The 21,113-nt window shown below is 51.8% G+C and overlaps 1 protein-coding gene and 2 pseudogenes across 2 annotated transcripts; 2 read left to right on the top strand and 1 right to left on the bottom strand.

Moving 5' to 3' along the window:
- Positions 1-533: 533 nt before the first annotated feature.
- On the bottom strand, positions 534-1,242 carry LOC123652942 (annotated as a pseudogene).
- Positions 1,243-2,238: 996 nt separating this feature from the next.
- Positions 2,239-3,688, top strand: LOC118726865 (annotated as a pseudogene).
- Positions 3,689-4,317: 629 nt separating this feature from the next.
- On the top strand, positions 4,318-20,830 carry PFAS (phosphoribosylformylglycinamidine synthase). Of its 2 annotated transcripts, XM_036452115.2 has the most exons (28): positions 4,318-4,392; positions 8,372-8,552; positions 8,636-8,771; positions 9,230-9,335; positions 9,711-9,900; positions 10,003-10,108; positions 10,452-10,592; positions 10,681-10,805; positions 10,985-11,113; positions 11,631-11,762; positions 11,892-12,020; positions 14,611-14,684; positions 14,788-14,944; positions 15,222-15,283; positions 15,397-15,558; positions 15,774-15,911; positions 16,034-16,165; positions 16,377-16,607; positions 16,773-16,953; positions 17,037-17,120; positions 17,360-17,515; positions 17,724-17,843; positions 18,104-18,249; positions 18,354-18,561; positions 18,874-18,965; positions 19,045-19,159; positions 19,928-20,248; positions 20,343-20,830. In XM_036452115.2, exons 2-28 carry the CDS (start codon positions 8,411-8,413, stop codon positions 20,651-20,653), a joined length of 4,026 nt encoding a protein of 1,341 aa, XP_036308008.1. In that variant the 5' UTR covers positions 4,318-4,392; positions 8,372-8,410; the 3' UTR covers positions 20,654-20,830. The 2 variants fall into 2 exon arrangements, with proteins under 2 accessions (XP_036308008.1, XP_036308009.1); XM_036452116.2 differs by lacking the exons at positions 15,774-15,911; positions 16,034-16,165.
- The last annotated feature ends 283 nt before the right edge of the window (positions 20,831-21,113 follow it).

Here is a 21,113-nt window from a genome sequence, read left to right as displayed (position 1 = left end):
GAACCTGGGACCCTTCAGTCCGCAGGCTGATGCTCTATCCACTGAGCCAAACTGGTTTCTTCTCCCTCTCTTCTTTCCTCTCTGAAATCAATTTTTTAAAAAGAGGTAAAGTGAGAGAGGGGCATTTAAGGCCATTGCGCACTTATAGTTGCTTCAAAAACATTTTTGGAACAAGATAGAATAAACACTGATCAAGAGATAGTAAGTATAAACACCGTAGACAATACGAATCCTCTAGTCATGTAACAGGAAAATAAATACTGTAATTCTACAAATTATGGGATCCCCTAATTCAACTTCACTTTTGATGCAAGACCTCTGTCAAAGGTACTCAAAAAGTCAGGAGACTTTGTCTGGAAATAAACAATAAAGATTTATTCAAGACCTCAGTGTTAGCAAACTGTAAACACAACTAGGCAAAAACTTAGAAGTGTTCCAAAGAAGAAAAAAAGGTAAAAGTTTTTACAGTTAAAAAAAAAAAGTTTTTACAATAAAAAGAACATTCTTGAGAATTATCAGTTTTGTATTTTTTTTTCAATTTTGAAGAACTCAGTTTATTAACTGACCAGATTACAAAAATAACCATGGTAGATACCTTAGTAAGTTCATCCTTCTAATAAGCCTGTTGATCTTCCCTGTTGCCAGCATCTCCACCTTCTACGAAATGGGTGGTCCTCTTCTTCCCACCCCGGGGAGAAGATAACTTGGAGGCCACAGGAAGTTGTGAAGTTGTTCACTTCTTTGAAGTGCTTTCCAACAGTGTGGATCTCAGGGATCAGATCTCCCACGCAGATGATGCTATATTTACCAATTTTTCTTGATTTTGCCATAACCTCGCTTGTAGATCAGTTCATTTACTGACTTCAGATTTGGGTACCTCCAAGCAATGTAAGGCTCCACAATCCTCAGCATGTTGATGGAGGTCTTGTTGAGCTTGACAAAGGTGCCGTTGAAGATCTGGCGAAGGCGGAGAAGCTGCAGCACCTTTCGGACCTTTGGGCTCACACCATTGATACCTTTGATCCTGATGACAAATGCCAATTTGGGTTCGGCAGGTACGTAGAAGTTGCCGGCTTTTCTTGCCATCCTAGCCATCCGAATCTCCGTCCTGTACATCTGCCTGTGCTCCTTGTGATAATGCTTCGCTTTCTCATAGATGAGCTTCCTTCTTGCCTTTCGAAGCATCTTTTGGGCAAACTTCTTTCTCAGGCGCTTGATCTTCCTGTGAAATTCCTTCACTTTCTCTTGAGGGTGGAGGAGTCAGAACCAGACAGACGAAGGGCTGAACAAACTAGGGCCCACCGAAGGAGCTGGAAGGCAGGGAAGAGGTGGAGTCCGGAAGTACCTGGAGTGAAAGTGTTGTGGCCGGCAAGGCCTGGTCGAGGCAGGGCTCCAGATGGCCAGCAAGACCCTATCGAGGCAGGACTCAAGGCCAGGAAAGTCCTGGCAACCAGACCCACAACAAAGAATGTAGCATAACTTTTAGTCATAAAATACTTCTGTTGCAAGGCTCACCCTTGCATGTCCTGTGTCCAGTAGCTGCAAGGCAGGACAAACAGACCAAACCAGGTCAAACAGAGACTGCTTAAGCTGAAAATAAACCCCCACCCCCGGTGTTGTATAAACTTTAAATGTTACTGTACTAGTGGAATTTTTTTATAACTTATAACTGACGTTTCTTTGTTAAAACTTTTAGCCAATCATACTCTGCCAGGCACCCCTAAGACGGGGATAAAAGTAGCATGCTTAGAGTGGGTCGGGGCTCTCGTTGCTTGCTGCTGTGTCAGTTGAGACGGGAGCCCGGACTCGAGTTCGTAATAAAGGCTTCCTAAATTCCAATTTGGCTGACTGGTGGTCGTCATTCACGGGTCGCCCATAACAAAAGAAACCCAGGAGTGACCAGATGCCAAGGATGAACACGTGGCCTTTGTCAGAAGAGAGCCAGAGGGTACTTATTTCAACAGCCTGGACTCACACACACCAAACAGGAAATAACTCACATCTGCAGCAGGGCTGGGATTAGGGGGAGGCACCTACAATTTATTAAATTTTTTAAAAATATATATTTTATTGATTTTGTACAGAGAGGAAGGGAGAGAGATAGAGAGTCAGAAACATCGATGAGAAAGAGTCATCTATCAGCTGCCTCTTGCACACCCCCTACTGGGGATATGCCTGCAACCAAGGTACATGCCCTTGACCGGAATCAAACCCGGGACCCTTCAGTCAGTCCCCAAGCTGACGCTCTATCCATTGAGCCAAACCGGTTTCGGCCAATTTATTAAATTTTGCACCCAAGTGCCTCTCTCGCCTTACTCTAGGCTTGGCCCTGAACTGAAGAGAGGACTGAAATAGGGGGGAGAGAAGAGGATAAAGACTTTTACTTTTTACTCTGAACATTTCTGTGTTGCTTGACTCATTAGAAAGAGAATTGGGCTGGGTGTTTGCTTGACCTGGTGCACCGCTCCAGCCTCCCTGCCCTCAGGCTTCCAGCTGGCTTTGGCTGGTAGGAAACAAAAGGGTTTGTACAGAGAAACAAGGTCAGAAGGGGAGAGAACCCAGTGTGTTTATTCCTTTTATTCCTCAACCGTGTACCTGTGGCAAAGGCTTCATTTGTCCTGTGGACGCCCTTCTTTCATGGCTCCACATCTCTTTCAGCTGATGACACCATTCTCCCTCTGTGCCTTCAAGCCTCCAGGGGGTAACCACTTTCTGCTCAGAGTGTCCCTCTGTACTTTTCTGATTTTCCTAATCCAGACCTTATCTCTGCAAATAGACTATTAAATTCTGATTGATTAAACTCTTTCCAGTGTGCCATCCTGCTTGTACAACCATACATTTATGTATTACAAGTGTTTAAAAATGTACATAGGTAGAAGAAAGTGCTGTGTATGAGGAGCCAGACATTGCAGTGAGCCTTAGCTTCTATGTCAGTAAAATAGGGTGTGTGTGTGTGACCTTGTAAATTGCTCAGTAAGTTTGTTCTATTATTATTGTTATTATAAAGAGCAAGAATATGGCAATCAAAAATACATGCCTTCTTTCCTTTCCCCCTGCAGCGACACCATGGGCATGCTCAGGCTTCAGAAGTGGCTCTCCTCCAGGGTCCTCCTGTGGCAAATCTGGATACCAATGAAATCACCAGTGCCAACTCCTTCAGCACATTTGGAACCTGGCCAAAGATGAGCTGAGCATCCAGGAACCTATGACTGTCCATTCCCAGGCTTGATGCCAGAAAAAACACCTTGGCCCACAGGAAGGGCAGGCATATGGGCATAGATACGTGAAAGGGTACAGCCAATGCTCGAATGCCTGAGAAACTAACCTGGATGAAGGAGATGAGAATTCTTCGCGGGCTACTCAGAAAACCGCGAATCTAAGATTGACGGCCATATGTACCACAGCCAGTACCTGAAAGTGAAGAGTAATGAGCAGATTCTCAGGGGACATATCCACAAGCTGAAGGCAGACAAGACCTGCAAGTAGCTTCTGGCTGACCAGGCTGAGGCCCGCAGGTCTAAGACCAAGTAAGCTCACAAGCGCGGTGAAGAGCGGCTCCAGGCAAGAAGGAGGAAATCACCAATACTCTGTCCAAGGAGGAAGAGACCAAGACATAACCCTCCACCTCTTACCTGCATACTAGTATACTGACCTTGGCAATTCCATGGCTCAATCATTCAATAAAGTAGCGTTCATCTAAAAAAAAAATGCATAAATAGTCAAAACCGGTTTGGCTCAGTGGATAGAGCATTGGCCTGCAGACTGAGGGGTCCCGGATTCGATTCCGGTCAAGGGCATGTGCCTTGGTTGTGGGCACATCCCCAGTGGGGGGTGTGCAGGAGGCAGCTGATCGATGTTTCTAACTCTCTATCCCTCTACCTTCCTCTCTGTAAAAAATCAATAAAATATATTAAAAAAACAAATAAGTTAAAAATTTAAAAATGCATAAATAAATAAAAATTTTAACATGAAAACATATGTCTCCCACTCTGCTAGGAATCAAATAATTTCATTGGTTCAGGGAAAAAAAAAAAGAAAAAAAAAAAAGAGCCAGAAAACCAAGGGAGTAAGGGTAGGGAAACAGTCCTGCCATGGATGATGCTTCTCATTCCGTTTCCTGCAAAGTATCTGTCCCCGTCACAGTTTGCACAGGAACCAGAGAGGCGGGGTGTGGGGCTGACTGGTTGTTTACCAAGGCAACTGGACAGGTTGGTGGGGAAACCCACCTGGGAGAGAGGCCTTTCCCTAGGAGCGCAGGGCGTTGGCTTCGCAGGGGGCGGAGTCGGGGGCGGGGCGTCCCGAGGTCCCGCCCCCGCCCCCGCCCGCGCACGCCGATGACGTCTCCGCGCGCCAGCACTCGAGGAGCTCTGTGGACAGGAGAACCGCTTCCACGTGCGTATGGCTCGCGCGCGCCGTGGGGGTACCCCTGCTTGCTGCACCCCATCACGACCCTCCCAGGCCTGATTGTCCCCACCGAGCCGAGCTGCGTCTGGGCAGACAACAGATACAGGCGTCTGTTGGACGCCGAGCTAAAGGGACTCCACGTGAATTCATGCCCTCTCCCTACAACAGAAACAGTAATGGGACCGGATCGTCCCGCTTTTGGCGGAACAGTCCCGATTGTCAGCAATTTTTCCTGCGGCGTTTAAAAAAAAAAAAAAATCCCGATTTCCCCCCCCCCCCCCCAAAATCGGGACTTTTTTTAAAGCGCCGCGGGACAAATTGTTAGCAGTCGGGACTGTCCCGCCGAAAGCGAGAGGATCCGGTCACCTTAAGAAACACACCTGCCGAAACCGGTTTGGCTCTGGATAGAGCGTCGGCCTGCGGACTGAAAGGTCCGGGTTTGATTCCGGTTAAGGGCAAGTACCTTGGTTGCGGGCGCGTCCCCGGTGGGGGGTGTGCAGGAGGCAGCTGATCCGTGTTTCTGGCTCTATCCCTCTTCCTCTCTGTAAGAAATCAATAAAATATATTTTAAAAAAAAAAGACCTGCCGACCCCCTACTTTGTGTCAGGCAGTATGCTAGTTGTTGGGGGTACATCCCTGATGTAGGCAGCTCCGTCCTCGGCTTCTGTTTCACTAGGACGACAATCAAGGGGTGTCATAAAATTCCTGTTAGGGAGTTAGGGTATGGTCCTGGTGAGGGGTCCGACATCAGAAAGGGTGATTGATCAGCACGGGGTGGAAGGGGGAATCAGTACTGATTTGGCAGAGGCAGCACCCTTTACCGAAATGAGGCCTGAAAGAAGGGGGTGGAGGGGGATAGTAGTGAGTGGTGGAAATCGTGTTCAGTCCGTCGACAAGTTTTATTTAAAAATTTTTTTAATTTGTCCTCACTTTATCTTTAGAGAGAGGGGGAGAGGAGGGGAGAGATATAAATCGCCTTCCCATGTGCCCTCAGGGCAGAATCATGCTTGAAATCAGCTACTTGTCCTTGACTGGGAATGGAATCCAAGTCCTTAAGTGCAGCCCGCTCTAACCAGTTAACCCAGTTAACCACACGGGCCTCGGCTACAAGTTTTCTATTTTTTCCCTTTTTTTTTTTTTTTAAATCCTCACCGAATCCCATTGATTTTATTTATTAGGTCTAGTAATAATTAATGTCGTTTTCTAATACTTTTTAAAATCGAATTTATTTAAACAATACAACAAAATTTAATCAACAATATAGTTGCCGTTGTTTTCTACTACTTGTGCCCAACACTCAGGAAGCATTTTAATCCCTCTGTTGTAAAATTCTTGTGATTTTGATGCAAAAAATTCGGTCAATGCATTTTTGAGGCATTCTTCATTATTAAATTTTTTTCCAAGAAGAAAGTTTTGCAAAGAACGAAACAAATGGTAATCGGAAGGGGCAATATCAGGAGAATATGCAGGTTGAGGGAGAACTTCCCATTCCAACTGGCGCAGTTTTTCAGCAGTGATTCTTGCAGTATGCTGTCGTGCGTTATCGTGGTGAAGAATTACGCCCTTCCGATTAATCAGCGCGGGTTCTTTTTCTCTTAAAGCTTGGGCTAACCTTTCCAATTGGGCACTATACACTGCACTTGTAATGGTTTGGTTAGATGGTAAAAGTTCATAATGAAGAATTCCTTTAAAATTCCACCAAACACACAACATCACTTTTTTCGCATGCAAGTCAGGTTTTGGCGTGGGCTGCGGAGCCTCATTTTTGTCCAACCATTGAGGCCGCCTTTTCAAATTAACATACAGCACCCATTCTTCATCTCCGGTAACAATTTGCTCTAAAAACGGCAAACGGTTTTGACGAGAGAGGAGCGAACTGCAAATTGTGACTCTTTGATTACAGTTGTTGTCGGTCAACTCATGAGGAACCCATTTTCCAAACTTTTGGACTTTGCCAAGTGCACGCAATTGATTGGAAATTGTTTTTTGTGAACAATTTAAAGTTGTCGCAAGCTCTTGTTGGGTAATTTGAGGATTTTGCACCAAAAGAGCTTGAAGAGCTTCTTGATCAAAATTGGACACACGGCCTCGACCACTCTTGTCATCTAACGAAAAATTTCCCTCGCAAAATTTCTCAAACCAACGCTGGCATTTTCTGGCGCTAACTGCATCTTGACCAAGAGCACTACAGATGTTTTTTGCAGCCTCACTTGCTTTTCTTCCTAATTGGAACTCGTAAAGCATGCAGTGCCGAATATGCTCTTCATCCGCCATCTTCTTAGCCCTAGTTTTGCAACAAAAACCAAACCAAACACAAACTTTTTCAAGCAAAACTTGTTAATTGCACTTCACACGTTCTGTAGATACCACGTGTTTGAAGGTTATGTCAATGCAAGTCAACGCCAAGCAAGATTTTAAACGAATGTTAAAAACGACATTAATTATTACTAGACCCGAGATAGATAGATAGATAGATATAATATATATGTATATTTTATAGAGAGTGGAAGGGAGGGGGAGAGAGAAACATGTGAGAGACACATTGGTTGCCTCAATGTGGGCCCTGATCAGGGCCAGGTATTGAACTGAGGCATGTGCCCGTGATTGGGAAGCATACCTCAGAGCCTTGGGTCCATGAGCTAATGCTCTAACCACTGAGAAGCTGGCCAGGATGATTCTTCATTTTCTTTTTAAGCCCTCGTATTGTCTAAGCCTTGGTAATCCAGTGTGTTTACAAATGAAGAAAGAACAGCTACAGTCCATGCCCACATGGAGATTTTGTTCTAATGGGGAAGGTAGAGCTAAAAAAATGCCAGCCATAGTGTTACAGAAAACCGGAATAAATCAAGCAATGCTCAGAGAGTTTGGAATCACACTATTCACCAGTGGGCTCAGAGAAAAATGAATTCAAATTCTAAGCAAAGCTACAAGCAGAACTTTCCTTTTTATTAAAGAAACAGCCCTACGTGTGCTTAGTGGTTATCTCGATGGTGGCCTTGAAAACAACACAGTTCTATCCAATTAAAAATTACATCTGCGTGAGAGTATGGGTGTATCTAGTCTCTGGCCTACAAGGTCAGACAGCTAAGTTTGTCTTATTATTTAAGCAGGCTAGAAAGCAAAGTTATTATTATTATTATTATTATTATTATTATTATTTTTAGAATAAGAGACTGCCTTAAAAAATAGAGAATTTCAAACAGTTTTACAAAATAGGGGTTGACCTCATAAGTCCTATATAGGAAATTAAAATAGGGCCTCTGATAGTGACTATTTTAGCACGGTTTGTCAAAGACATCCATTCCAAGAAAGTGAATTTCTCCTGAAATCTAAATAGTAAGGAGCTGGCCATGCAAATACATTATCAGGGTGAGAAAAATGCCTGCCAGAACTGAACTCGGAGAGTTAGGGGAATAGAAGAGAAGCCAGTGTTGATACATTGTGGGTGAGTAGGAGAGTTTCTAAGAACTTACCTGGGACCCAGCAAAGGACAGGTGCACAGGGACCAAGTGTCAAGGATGTATCTACACCCAGGTCCCAGATCACCAAAGCCCGCATTTTGCAGAATTAGAACCCCCAAGGTTACATTTTCAGGTTACCTTGATTCTTTGAATTCCCCTTTCATTTTTCCCATCAATCCTTTTTTTTTTTTTAATATATTTTATTGATTTTTTACTTAGAGGAAGGGAGAGGGATAGAAAGTTAGAAACATCGATGAGAGAGAATCATCAATCAGCTGCCTCTTGCATACCCCCTACTGGAGATGTGCCCGCAACCAATGTACATGCCCTTGACCGGAATCGAACCTGGGACCTTTCAGTCCGCAGACTGACGCTCTATCCAAACCGGTATTGGCTCCCATCAATCCTTAATGCCTCCAAAGCCTCAGCTGTCCTTAAACCTGGAAATAGGTTCAGCAGTTAAGCTACAGTTAATGTTTGTTGTTGTTGTTTTTTTTTTTTTTTAGGAACCTAACTCGTCTCTCCAGCAAGGGACATCTGCAGAGATGTCCTCAGTCCTTCACTTCTACGTCCGTCCCTCTGGCCATGAAGATGCAGCGGCCGGCCACACTCGAAGGAAGCTGCAAGGGAAATTGCCAGAGCTGCAGAGCGTGAAGACTGAGCTGTGCTACAATGTGAACTGGACAGGTGGGACCAAGTATTGGATTCTTGAGGCGGGTACCCCGGTGCCCAGGCAGGGACTCAAAGATCCTTACCCTGTCTCTCTGCAGCCGAGTCCCCCCCAAGTGCTGAGGAGATGAAGAAGCTGATATGGCTGTTTGGCTGCCCCCTGTTACTAGATGATGTCTCTCAGGAGTCCTGGCTCCGTCCTGGCTCGAGTGACCTGCTGCTGGAGGTTGGGCCCAGGCATGTGTCTCCCCTGGGGCAACGCCTTCCATGTTCAGGCACATGATTTCTTTGAAACATCCTGCCCACCTCTCCCACTTCCATTCCTTTGCTTCCTCTTGTGATCCTCAGGAGATTTGTTTTTCCTTTGCTCCATCCTATTCCCTTCCTCGAAAACCGTGCTTAGTAGTATGCCTTCTATATGGGAAGATGTCCTCGAAGACTGAGCCAGCTCCCCCGCATGCTCTGGAAATAAAACGGATTGAGTTCTGAGTAATGGAAATCAAAGCATTTTGATGCAGAAAGGACAGTTATGGTTTTCTTTGAGTGACCTTGGGAAAACAGTTTTATCAGTGCCCTGGTCTGAAGCTGGAGGCCGCTGGTGGGGGTAGTAGAGGTGGGAGACTTGCTGGACAGCAGCGGGAGGGCCTGTCTTCTCCGCTGGGGCTCTCGGCTCCTGACCGTGGCCCCCTCCTCAGGCTGAACTTCTCCACGCCGACGTCCACCAACATCGTGTCCGTGTGCCGGGCCGCTGGGCTGGGGGCTGGGGACCGTGTGGAGATTACCCGGCGCTACCTGCTCTCGGTGAGGTGGAAGGCCACCAGTTTGGGGGATCAGGAGGAGGAGAGAGATCAGGGATAAGAGACTGGGTTCTAAACCCTAGGGGAATAGTGGCAGAGACGGGGAGGAGCTTTAGGCCTGCCCTGTTTGCAGGTTATTCGCTGCCCGAGGGCACCTGGTTGAAGAGTGGCTGGGACAGACGTTCCAGCCTCTGCTCCCCTCACTAACCTGTGCCTCCTTACATCATGCTGGGAAGGGGAGTCCTTTTCTGATATGAACAGAGGTGCCTTGTAGGCTAGCAGTGGGCTGGCCCTGCCTGGTTTGGAAGACGGAAAGTGGACCGTTTTATCTCTTCTTCAGCTCTCTGCCCCTTGCACTCTGTGTGTCTCCACCCTCTAGTTTGCCCACCCCCCTTCAGCTGAGCTGGAGGCCATTGCTCTGGCAACCCTGTATGACCGGATGACGGAGCAGCACTTCCCCAGTCCCATCCGGAGCTTCTCCGTTGGGTGCATCCCAACGCCCCTCGATGGCCCAATCAACATACTGGCTGAGGGCCGGCCTGCCTTGGAGAAAGCCAACCGGGAGCTGGGTAAGCAGGGAAGAAGGCCCAGGTTAGGCTGGTAGGGATGCTGAGACCTGGGACATGGCAGCTCGGGACCAACAGTCAACTCTGACTGGGCTCGTCTCCTAGGTCTGGCCCTCGACTCCTGGGACCTGGATTTCTACACCAAGCGCTTCCAGGAGCTGCAGCGGAACCCCAGCACCGTGGAGGCCTTTGACTTGGCTCAGTCCAATAGGTAGGGAGGATGGGGGTGGCCTGATGTCTGAGCCTGTGGAGGGTGAAGGGAAGACCACAGGGACTCGCTTTCATGGCGCTCTCTTGGTCTACGGGGCCTCCCTGAGTGAAGTCTGGGCTCTCCATCAGCCCAGTAGTTTACATTCAGATTTTGGTTTTTCTCTTCACTTTGGATCTGGACAGTCCACAGTGCCAATGTTTGAAGATTATGGGACTGTATTTTTATATTGTCTAAGTCTGAGTCGGCTGTAACTCTGCTGTTAATGCTGGTGAGAAGCATGGTAGGGCCTGAGAAATGACCTCAGGTCTCACCTGCCTTCCCCTCGCCATGTCACCCCCCATAGTGAGCACAGCCGACACTGGTTCTTCAAGGGCCGACTCCATGTGGATGGGCAGGAGCTGGCACAGTCGCTCTTCGAGTCCATCATGAGCACCCAGGCTTTCTCCAATCCCAACAACGTCCTCAAGTTCTGTGATAACAGCAGGTGGGTAGTGCCCAAGGCCGGGGTAGCCTTGGTGGGGTAAAGGCAGATCCCAAGAAGGAAGCAAAGTCCGGAGCGGATGTGTCCACAGTGCGATCCAGGGGAAGGAAGTGCGATTCCTGCGGCCCGAGGACCCCACGCAGCCGAGCTGCTTCCGGCAGCAGCAGGGGCTGAGGCACGTTGTCTTCACAGCAGAGACCCACAACTTCCCCACAGGTGAGCTGGGCCCTGGGCGGGGGGGGGAGCAGAGAATGCGGGGCAGTGCTCAGCTCCCAGGTCCTGGGCTGGGCCTGGGGAAAGCAATAGGACAGGATGGTGGTTCTTATTTTCAATGGGGGGGTCAGACCTTGGGTTTGTCTCTTCAGCACGCAGACCTCTGCGCTCTCTCTCCATAGGAGTAGCCCCCTTCAGCGGCGCAACCACGGGCACAGGGGGCCGGATCCGAGATGTCCAGTGCACAGGACGTGGGGCTCACGTGGTGGCTGGCACTGCTGGCTATTGCTTTGGAAATCTGCACATCCCAGGTCCCATCTCTCTCCTTTCTGACATCTCTGCTTCCAATTTCCTTGTCCTGGCAGATGCCGAACACTTATATCTCTTAAGTCAAAGGCCATCCTGGGTCATCTGGGGATGGAGGGCTCTAAAATTATTGGCCTTTCATCGACCATCATTGTGAGGACTGTGTGCCAGGAGAGACTCGGGTCACCATTTGGCTTTGTAGAAACACCATTTGTAAACTAGTGTCTACTCATCAAGAAAGTGTGGTACTGGGTCAGACTTAGGACCATCACCTGCTCCCAAATCCAGTTACTTAGAAAGGCTTAACTCTGGTCCCAAGAGTCCAGGAAGGCTGGTGTGGGAGGGGAGAAATAAGACCGGCGCTTTATGGAAAACTCTGCACCTTCCTAAAACAGGGCTTCCTGCAATGGAACAGTCTACGGGTGCAGGTAGTCCTTGGCGGCTTAGATTCTTCCCAGAGGGCTGGCTCCTCCGTTTTCCATTTTTACAGCCCCCCCCCACCAACTTTCTCTTTCCCCCCAGGCTACAGTCTGCCCTGGGAGGATCCGAGCTTCCAGTATCCTGGGAACTTTGCCCGACCCCTCGAGGTTGCCATTGAGGCCAGTAATGGGGCTTCTGACTATGGCAACAAGTTTGGGGAACCAGTGCTGGCCGGTGAGGCTCGGGGGCCATGGGGGATAATAGATACCTAAGTGCTGGCGGTGGGACGGGCTGTGTGACTGAGTGAGCGCTGAGGAGCCTGGGTGGTGATCCTGTCTCTGTCCCTGGATGTCCATGCTCCAGGCTTCGCCCGCTCCTTTGGCCTTCAGCTCCCAGACAGCCGGCGCCGGGAGTGGATCAAGCCCATCATGTTTAGTGCGGGCATTGGTTCCATGGAAGCCGAGCACGTGAGCAAGGAGCCCCCAGAGTCAGGTAAGAGCCCATCAATGTTTTCCGGATCCAGCCAGCTTTCTCTCCAGCCTGTGGCAGATGCAGAGGGGAATTTATTTTATTTATTTATTTTTAAAAATATATTTTATTGTTTTTTTTTATAGAGAGGAAGGGAAAAGGATAGAGAGTTAGAAACATCAATGAGAGAGAAACACCGATCAGCTGCCTCCTGCATCCCCCCCTCCCACCAGGGATGTGCCCACAACCAATGTACATGCCCCTGACCAGAATCGAACCTGGGACCTTTCAGTCCGCAGGCCAGCGCTCTATCCACTGAGCCAAACCGGTTTCGGCCAGAGGGGAATTTAGAGGACACCTCAGTGGTTAGTTTTTAATTTCCCAGCCATGCCTCTTCACAGTCCAGGTGGTCAAGGCAGGTCAGGGCTTTAGGCGATGGGCCGTCTCGGTCTGTGTTGCCCCTGTCTCCTGCCCAGTTTACTTCTTGACAGGGGCCCACGCTGCGAGGTCAGGGCAGCCAGGGTTTACTCAGTGCCTATTATATGCCACAGGCTTTTATCTGCTAGCTCAGTTTAGTCGAGCAAGCATGCTAGGTCTGTGCTAGTGCTGTAATAGAATTAAGATAAAGGCCAGAAAAAAAAAGAAAGAACACACACACACAAAGATAAAGGCCAGGTCCCATTTATTGACTAGGTGACCCAGTCACGTGGTTCAGAATTGCAAAGGCAAAAAGAGGATATGCAGTGAAATCGCGCCTTCCCTGACCTCCAGCCACCCAGGCTCCCTCCCTGGAGATGACCAGAATTAATTAGTAACTTTGTACCTTACCAGAGGTGCTTCCTGCATATGTAAACAGAGCCATATGTATATTTGCCCTTTTTAAAAAGAATAAATAGCGTATGTCCATACACTTCTTTTTCTTTTAGTACCTATTTCATTGAGATGTAATTTATGTACCAAAAAGCTTACCCTCTTAAAATGTACTCATTTTTAGTATATTCACAAAGTTGTACATTGACCACCACTAATTCCAGAGCATTTTCATCACCCCAGAAAGAAACCCTGTACCTGTTACAGGAGTGACGTTGCTGGGTCACACGTTAACTATATTCAACTTTTTTAAAAAATGGCCTGAGTGCCCAGCCGCTGTCTCAGGCTGAACCAGGAGGTCATGGTTCGATTCCCGATCACTTTGTGGGCTTGATCCTCAGTGTGAGGCGTGCAAGGAGCAATCGATCAATGATTCTCTCCCATCACTGATGTTTCTATCTCTCCCTCTCCCTTCTTCTCTGAAATAAATTTTTAAAAATATATATTTTATTGATTTTTTACACAGAGGAAGAGAGAGGAACAGAGAGTTAGAAACATTGATGAGAGAGAATCATTGGTTAGCTGCCTCTTGCACACCCCCTACTGGGGATGTGCCTGCAACCAAGGTACATGCCCTTGACCCGAATCAAACCCAGGACCTTTCAGTCCGCAGGCCGACGCTCTATCCACTGAGCCAAACCGGTTTCGGCTGAAACAAATTTTAAAAATAAAAAATGGCTAAAGCAGTGCAGCATTTTACATTCCCCTTATGAGGGTCCCAATTTCTCCAAATCCTCACCAACACTTGTTATTAGCTTTCTATTTGATTATAGTCATCATAGTGTGCATAAAGTGGTATCTTATTGTGCTTTTGATTTACATTTTATGTTTGTTGACCATTTGTATATCTCCTTTGGAGAAATGTCTATTTGTTCATTTTTAAATTGGGTTATTTTTCTTTTTTTATAAGTTATAAGAATTCATTATATATTCTGGATACTAGACCCTTATCAGATACTAGACCCTTATCAGATACATGGTTTGCAAATACTTGCTCCCATTTTCTGGGTTGTCTCTTTATTTTCTATATGGTATCCTCTGAAGCACAAATGTTTTTTTTTAATATATTTTTATTGATTTTTTACAGAGAGGAAGGGAGAGGTATAGAGAGCTAGAAACATCGATGAGAGAGAATCATCGATCAGCTGCCTCCTGCACACCCCCTACTGGGGATATGCCCGCAACCAAGGTACATGCCCTTGACCGGAATCAAACCTGGGACCTTTCAGTCCGCAGGCCGACGCTCTATCCACTGAGCCAAACCAGTTTCGGCTAAAGCACAAATGTTTTTAATTTTGGTAAAATATAATTTAATTTTTCTTTTGCTACTTGTGGTTTTAGTGTCATGACCAAGAAACCATTGTCTAAGCCTAGGTCATGAAGATTAATTGTATGTTTTCTTGTAATATTTTTATAGCTTTTATCTCTTACATTGAGGTCTCTGACATTTTAAATTAATTCTTTTTTTTTGAAATATATTTTATTGATTTTTTTTTTTTACAGAGAGGAAGGGAGAGGGATAGAGAGTTAGAAACATCGATGAGAGAGAGACATCGACCAGCCGCCTCCTGCACACCCCCCACTGGGGATGTGCCTGCAACCAATGTACATGCCCCTGACCAGAATCGAACCCAGGACCCCTTAGTCCGCAGACCGATGCTCTGTCCACTGAGCCAAACCGGTTTCAGCCATACTTCTTTTAATCACTTCCTCGGTGTTCTGAGTCTTCCCTCCCTCCTTGCAGGCATGGACGTTGTAAAGGTCGGGGGTCCTGTGTACAGGATCGGAGTGGGGGGCGGAGCTGCCTCGTCTGTACAGGTGAGCAGGAGTAGCTGCAGATGCGGGCTCCATGGTATCCCAGGCCCGTGTGCGGACGGCGGGAGCTCCTGAGCCCCCTGAGCTGTGCCGGACGTTCCCGCAGGTGCAAGGAGACAACGCCAGTGACCTGGACTTCGGGGCTGTGCAGCGGGGAGACCCCGAGATGGAGCAGAAGATGAACCGTGTGATCCGGGCTTGTGTGGAGGCCCCCAGGGGGAACCCCATCTGCAGCCTCCATGACCAGGGTGCTGGTGGCAACGGTGAGAGAAGGGGTTGGCCTACCTGGTCTCCCGCCAGGTTTGGTTTAGGAAGAGGCATCAAGAATCTGCAGTGAACCAGCCAGCTCCGGTCCCCGCCCCCTGCACTGTGTGGACGGGCTGAGGTGGGGGACGGAGGCCTGCTGCCATGGGAAGGGGCTGGTGCGGGGGTAGCAGTGACTCACACAGGTCACACAGAACTTGGAGGCAGGGCCTGCCCTTTGTGTGCCTGGTGCTGACAGACCCAGATCACCGCCTCTTCCTGCAACCCTCTCACCAGGCAACGTCCTAAAGGAGCTGAGCGACCCGGCTGGAGCCATTATTTACACCAGCCGCTTCCAGGCGAGTCTCATCCCGGAAGTCTGGCCATCAAAGCTTCTCCAGCCCAGCCCGCCCACATGGGACTTAGGAGTACCCACTGACCCTTCTCTTTCCTCCTCCTCCGTGGTGTGCAGCTCGGGGACCCAACCCTGAACGCCCTGGAAATCTGGGGGGCTGAGTACCAGGAGTCTAATGCGCTTCTGCTGAGGCCCTCAGACCGGGACTTCCTGCATCGTGTCAGTGCCCGGGAACGCTGCCCAGCTTGCTTTGTGGGCACCATCACTGGAGACAGGAGAGTGAGTTGGCCCCCGTAGCAGACACTGTGGGCGGGCTTGAGCTGCGTAGGTACAGCTGGTGGCAAACATGTTACGGGGAGCAGGATGTGGGAGGCAGAAAGGGCTAGGAACTCCCGAGGGGAAACCAAACAGGGCGGAAGAGCTTTCTGCCCTGCTTTCGGAGGCTCTCCCCGCGGTGGTCCTCGTCTCATTCCCTCTGGCACCATGGTCTACAGATAGTGCTGGTGGATGATCGGCGGTGTCCTGTGGGAAGGAATGGCCAGGGAGATGCCCGCGCGATGCCTAGCGCAACCCCGGCGACAACCCCTGTGGACCTGGAGCTGGACTGGGTGCTGGGCAAGATGCCTCGGAAGGCACGTGGGGTTGGGGAGGAGGCTGTTTCCCCTCTCCTGGCCCTTTCGCCCTCCCTGAGCTTTGTCGCCCGTGTGCCAGCCTTCCCCCAGGCGCTCACACCCGATCGCCATCTGTGTTGCAGGATTTCTTCCTCCAGAGGACTCTCCCTCTGCTGCAGCCTCTGGTCCTGCCTCCGGAACTGAGCGTGCGCCAGGCCCTGGAGCGGGTCCTGAGGTTGCCTGCTGTGGCCAGCAAGCGCTACCTCACCAACAAGGTCCGCACTGCACTCCTGCCCTCTTCCCCCAGCCCGCCCACCCCTGGCCTCCCATCCTTGGGGGTTGCTGTGGGGTTCACCAGACCCGAGGGAGAAGGGGCAGGGCAGCCACCCTCATGGCCTCTGCTCTGCATGGTCCAGGCAAGCCAGGCCTCCCCCGCCCCTGTGTCCCTGCCCCTCGTGCTCTTGCCAGCCCCCCCCGGCTCCACAGGTGGACCGCTCCGTGGGCGGCCTGGTGGCCCAGCAGCAGTGTGTCGGGCCCCTGCAGACTCCTCTAGCAGACGTGGCAGTTGTGGCACTGAGTCACCAGGAGCTCGTAGGGGCTGCCACAGCCCTGGGAGAGCAGCCGGTCAAGAGCCTGCTGGACCCCAAGGCTGCTGCCCGGCTGGCTGTGGCCGAGGCCCTCACCAACCTGGTGTTTGCTCTAGTCACTGACCTCCGGGTGAGTCCCCCTCAGCTTCTGCCCAGAGCCCTGGCCTTTGGGACACATCCACATCCACATCCACATCCACCAGTCAGTTACCCCGCTGCCCTTCATGCTGTGGCCTTCCAGCCCAGACTCCCCATCTCTCTTCTCCTCTAATCCCACGTCTCTGCCACTTCCCAGGATGTGAAGTGCAGTGCGAACTGGATGTGGGCAGCCAAGCTCCCAGGGGAGGGGGCGGCTCTGGCCGATGCCTGCGAGGCCATGGTGGCAGTGATGGCGGCCCTGGGGGTGGCAGTGGACGGTGGCAAGGACTCTCTCAGCATGGCAGCCCGGGTTGGCTCTGAGACTGTGTTGGCTCCAGGTGAGGTCTGGGGGCCATTGGGAGAGGAAGGGGACCTTGTGGATCCGGGCTGGCACCTTACTCTGTTACTCCTTGCTCCATAGGGTCCCTGGTCATCTCAGCCTATGCTGTCTGTCCAGACATCACAGCCACTGTGACCCCAGACCTCAAGTGTCCTGGAGGGAGAGGTATGGGTTCGTCCCCTCCTCACCTCATTGTGTGTTCAGAACCGGTTCTTTGGGTCTCTGTGGTGAATGCTAACCAACCCTTGCCCCATCCTGCCCCATCTCCGCCCAGGGGCCGCGGTGCTTTCTGGGACTGGGTCTGCGTGTCCCAGCGCCTGTTGGAACTGGGGTGCTCATGAGCACCACAGGGAGGGGTTCCCCTGAACCATCCATCTCCCCTCACCCCTTCCCTGTCTCTCCAGGCTGTCTGCTGCACGTGCCCCTGAGTCCTGGGCAGCACCGGCTGGGGGGCACAGCCCTGGCCCAGTGCTTCTCCCAGCTCGGTGAGCAACCCCCCAACCTGGACCTTCCTGAGAACTTGGTGCGCGCCTTTAGCATCACCCAGGGGCTGCTGCGCGGTGAGTGAGGCCCTGGTGCAGGTGGTGGGTATGGCCCGCAGTGGCAGCCTTCCCCCAGCTGAGCATGTGAAGGTGGGCAAGAGAAAGCAGTCGCTCTCCTCTCTGGCTCCGTGTGTGTGCCCACATTCTCACACATACGCCCCACCCAGGAGCAGGGCCGTGCTTTGGCCTCTGAGGTTGCTGAGCTTTTTTCCTCTTCCTCCTCCAGACCGCCTCCTCTGCTCAGGCCATGATGTCAGTGATGGGGGTCTCATCACCTGCCTGCTAGAGATGGCCTTTGCTGGGAATTGTGGGATAGAGGTGGACGTGCCTGCCGCTGAGGTCGATGGTGAGGAGCACAGTGTCCAGACTGGGGCGGGGGCTGCCTGTGCCACCCTGCAGACCCCGTGTCCTGCTAAAGAATATAGTGTCCCCAACTCCTTTTCCCCTGAGTCCCTTGCAGTCTTCTCTGACCACTGAGCCAGGTGGCACCCACTGTTCTGACTGTATCCCAGTCCCTGCCTCCACTCCCTCAGCCCTCAGTCATGCCCCTGACCACCTGAGTCATATCAGTACTCGAGTCCCCCTGACGCCCCGTTGCTCTCCCAGTGCTGCCTGTGCTGTTCGCCGAGGAGCCAGGCCTGGTGCTGGAGGTGCAGGAGGCGGACCTGGCCCAGGTGCTAACGCGCTACCAGGGCGCTGGCCTCCACTGCCTGCAGCTGGGCCACTCGGGTCACCTCGGGCCCCAGGCCATGGTGAGGAAGAGCGGGTGTGGAGGGGGGTGGCTCGCCTCCAGCCTCAGAGGGGCCCCGGTTGGGAGGCCTTGCCCTTGGCCTCCGATAGGTTCATCCCTCTCTAGGTCCGGGTGTCCGTGAACGGGGCTGTGGCTCTGGAGGAGCCCGTTGGGCAGCTGCGAGCCCTCTGGGAAGAGACGAGCTTCCGGCTGGACCGGCTGCAGGCAGAGCCGAGCTGTGTGGCAGAGGAGGAGCAAGGCCTGAGGGAGCGCACGGGGCCCCGCTACTGCCTGCCCCCCGGCTTTCCCAAAGCGCCCGTGCCCCGCGAGCCCGGTGAGGAAGTGGGTGCAGAGCCTTGGCTTCCTGGAGGCCAGGCCTGCTCTGCAAAAGGTGCTGGGGCCTTGGCCGGGTAGCCCGGTTAGTCAGAGCATCGTCCCGACACACCAGGGTTTCCGGTTTGATACCTGGTCAGAGCACATACCAATGAATGTATCAATAAGTGAAAAAACAAATCTCTCACTCTCACTCCCGCTCTGCCTTCCTCCATCTAAAATCAATAGATAAAAACTTAGGGATGAAAAGGTGTCTGGGGGTTGGGTGGGAAGTGGCGCTCTAGAAGAGGCACCTCTTCCTGTCCCCCCACAGGGGGTCCCACCCCCCGAGTCGCCATCTTGCGAGAGGAGGGCAGTAACGGAGACCGGGAGATGGCCGATGCCTTCCACTTGGCTGGGTTCGAGGTGAGCAGTGAGCCTGGCAGCGCGGGGGAAGGGCCTCAGCTGTGTGTCCTCTGACCCCCTCCCCTCCCCGCCCTGCCAGGTGTGGGATGTGACCATGCAAGACCTCTGCTCGGGGGCCGTGAAGCTGGACCCGTTCCGCGGCGTGGCCTTCGTGGGCGGCTTCAGCTACGCAGACGTGCTGGGCTCTGCCAAAGGTCAGCGGCAGGCTCTGCCCGCTCCCTTCCCTCGCGTTCCCGAGGCTCCCCTCTTCCCAGGCTGGGCCTGGGCCTCCCACCTCCACAAGGCCGGGGAGAGGGCACTCATGCTGGGCCAGATGCCTCACTTACATGAGGAGGTGGCCGTGGGGGGTGGGGGCGGCGCGGTGCCACCTCGGCTGGAGGGCAGGCGCCCTGTCTTACCTCCAGAGACTGTGCTGTGGGAGAGCTGGCTCAGCAGGGCTCAATCCTTCTGTGTTGTAAGAGAAGTCAGAAATCCAGATTTTCATATGAAATCTTCTTTTTAAATGTTAAGCAACTAAAAATTTTTTTAAAAATATATATTTTATTGATTTTTTACAGAGAGGAAGGGAGAGGGACAGAGAGTTAGAAACATCGATCAGCTGCCTCTTGCACACCCCCCATTGGGGATGTGCCCACAACCAGGGTACATGCCCTTGACTGGAATCGAACCCGGGACCTCTCAGTCTGCAGGCCGATGCTCTATCCACTGAGCCAAATTGGTTCTGGCAGCAACTAAAAATTTTTGAAAATGCTCTGCTGGTCCAGCAAAAAGCTTCTCACGGGCCACGTCTGGGCCAGCAGTTGGCAATATGAATTAAGCAGATAAAGCCATTTCTTCCCGTACACTTGCCCTGAGCTCTGCAGAGGGGCCGGGCCTGAGGGCAGGTGACGGTGCGTGTTACAGGGAAAAGCAGCCATCTCCCTTCATTCCAAGCCTCACCCGCCTGTCCTGTTCCCCCCTAGGGTGGGCCGCTGCTGTGACCTTCCACCCCCGGGCCGGGGCTGAGCTGAGGCGCTTCCGGAAGCGGCCGGACACCTTCAGCCTGGGCGTGTGCAACGGCTGCCAGCTGCTGGCGCTGCTGGGCTGGGTGGGAGGCAGCCCGGCGGAGGAAGAGGAGACGGGGCCCGACCCCTGCGCAGCCCAGCCCGGCCTCCTGCTTCGCCACAACGTGTCCGGGCGTTTTGAGTCTCGCTGGGCCAGTGTGCGCGTGGGGCCCGGGCCAGCGCTGATGCTCCGAGGCCTGGAGGGGGCCGTGCTGCCGGTGTGGAGCGCCCACGGCGAAGGTGCGGCGGCGGCGGGGAGCAGGAGGGTTGTCCGAGGGCCGGGTGGGGGAGGGCCTGAAGCAGCTTTGCCCTCGCTCCCCTTCTTCCCTCCCAGGGTACATGGCGTTTTCTTCCCCGGAGCTCCAAGCCCAGATCGAGGCCAAGGGCCTGGCTCCGCTGCGCTGGGCAGACGATGCGGGGAACCCCACGGAACAGTACCCCCTCAACCCCAACGGGTCCCCGGGGGGCGTGGCGGGTGTCTGCTCCCCGGATGGCCGCCACCTGGCCCTCATGCCTCACCCTGAGCGGGCCGTGAGGCCCTGGCAGTGGGCATGGCGGCCCCCTCCCTTCGACACGCTCACCACCTCCCCCTGGCTCCAGCTCTTCGTCAACGCCCGCAACTGGGCCCGGGAAGGAGGCTGCTGAGCCGCCGGGAGGCGCCTCTGGCCTCCTGTTTGTCCCCGGGGTCTGCTGCTCTCTACCTCGTCACTTCCAGAAGACCCCACATTATTTCCAAATGTGTCTTGGACAGATAAGGACCAAAATGTGAAAGAAAAAAAAAAACCCTCTGCTAATTTTATTAATTTGCCCACTTTTGCCTTATGTTGTTGGGTCTGTTTTCAGTTTTTCTGCTGTGATATATTTTATCCTTCATGGCCCAGGAAGCAACATGTGGTTCAGAGAAAAGAATCTGCAGTAGAAAATTAGAATTTGGGGGTTAGGGGGGTTTCATTGACCTACTTCCCTTCCCCACGTGGTGCTTCATGCCACTCACCTGGGCTCGGAGGCCTGTTTTCCGGCCCCTTCCTCATCGCTGGGGTTTGGCGGGTGGAGCCAAACAAAAGCATGCAAGTCCGGATGTCTGCATTCTTATCTGAAAAACAGC

The sequence above is a fragment of the Pipistrellus kuhlii genome, unplaced genomic scaffold (genome assembly GCF_014108245.1).
Source record: "Pipistrellus kuhlii isolate mPipKuh1 unplaced genomic scaffold, mPipKuh1.p scaffold_m20_p_23, whole genome shotgun sequence".
NCBI lineage: Eukaryota > Metazoa > Chordata > Mammalia > Chiroptera > Vespertilionidae > Pipistrellus > Pipistrellus kuhlii.
This window is presented reverse-complemented; position numbering and strand designations above follow the sequence as displayed.

What these genes read in the sequence shown, in the direction of transcription:
- PFAS (XM_036452115.2), top strand. Translation starts at nt 8,411, where the DNA reads ATGTCCTCAGTCCTTCACTTCTACGTCCGTCCCTCTGGCCATGAAGAT. An exon ending in CCCGGCGCTACCTGCTCTCG is followed by an intron (nt 9,336 to 9,710) that starts GTGAGGTGGAAG and finishes TCCACCCTCTAG; the next exon opens with TTTGCCCACCCCCCTTCAGC. An exon ending in GAGCTGCCTCGTCTGTACAG is followed by an intron (nt 14,685 to 14,787) that starts GTGAGCAGGAGT and finishes ACGTTCCCGCAG; the next exon opens with GTGCAAGGAGACAACGCCAG.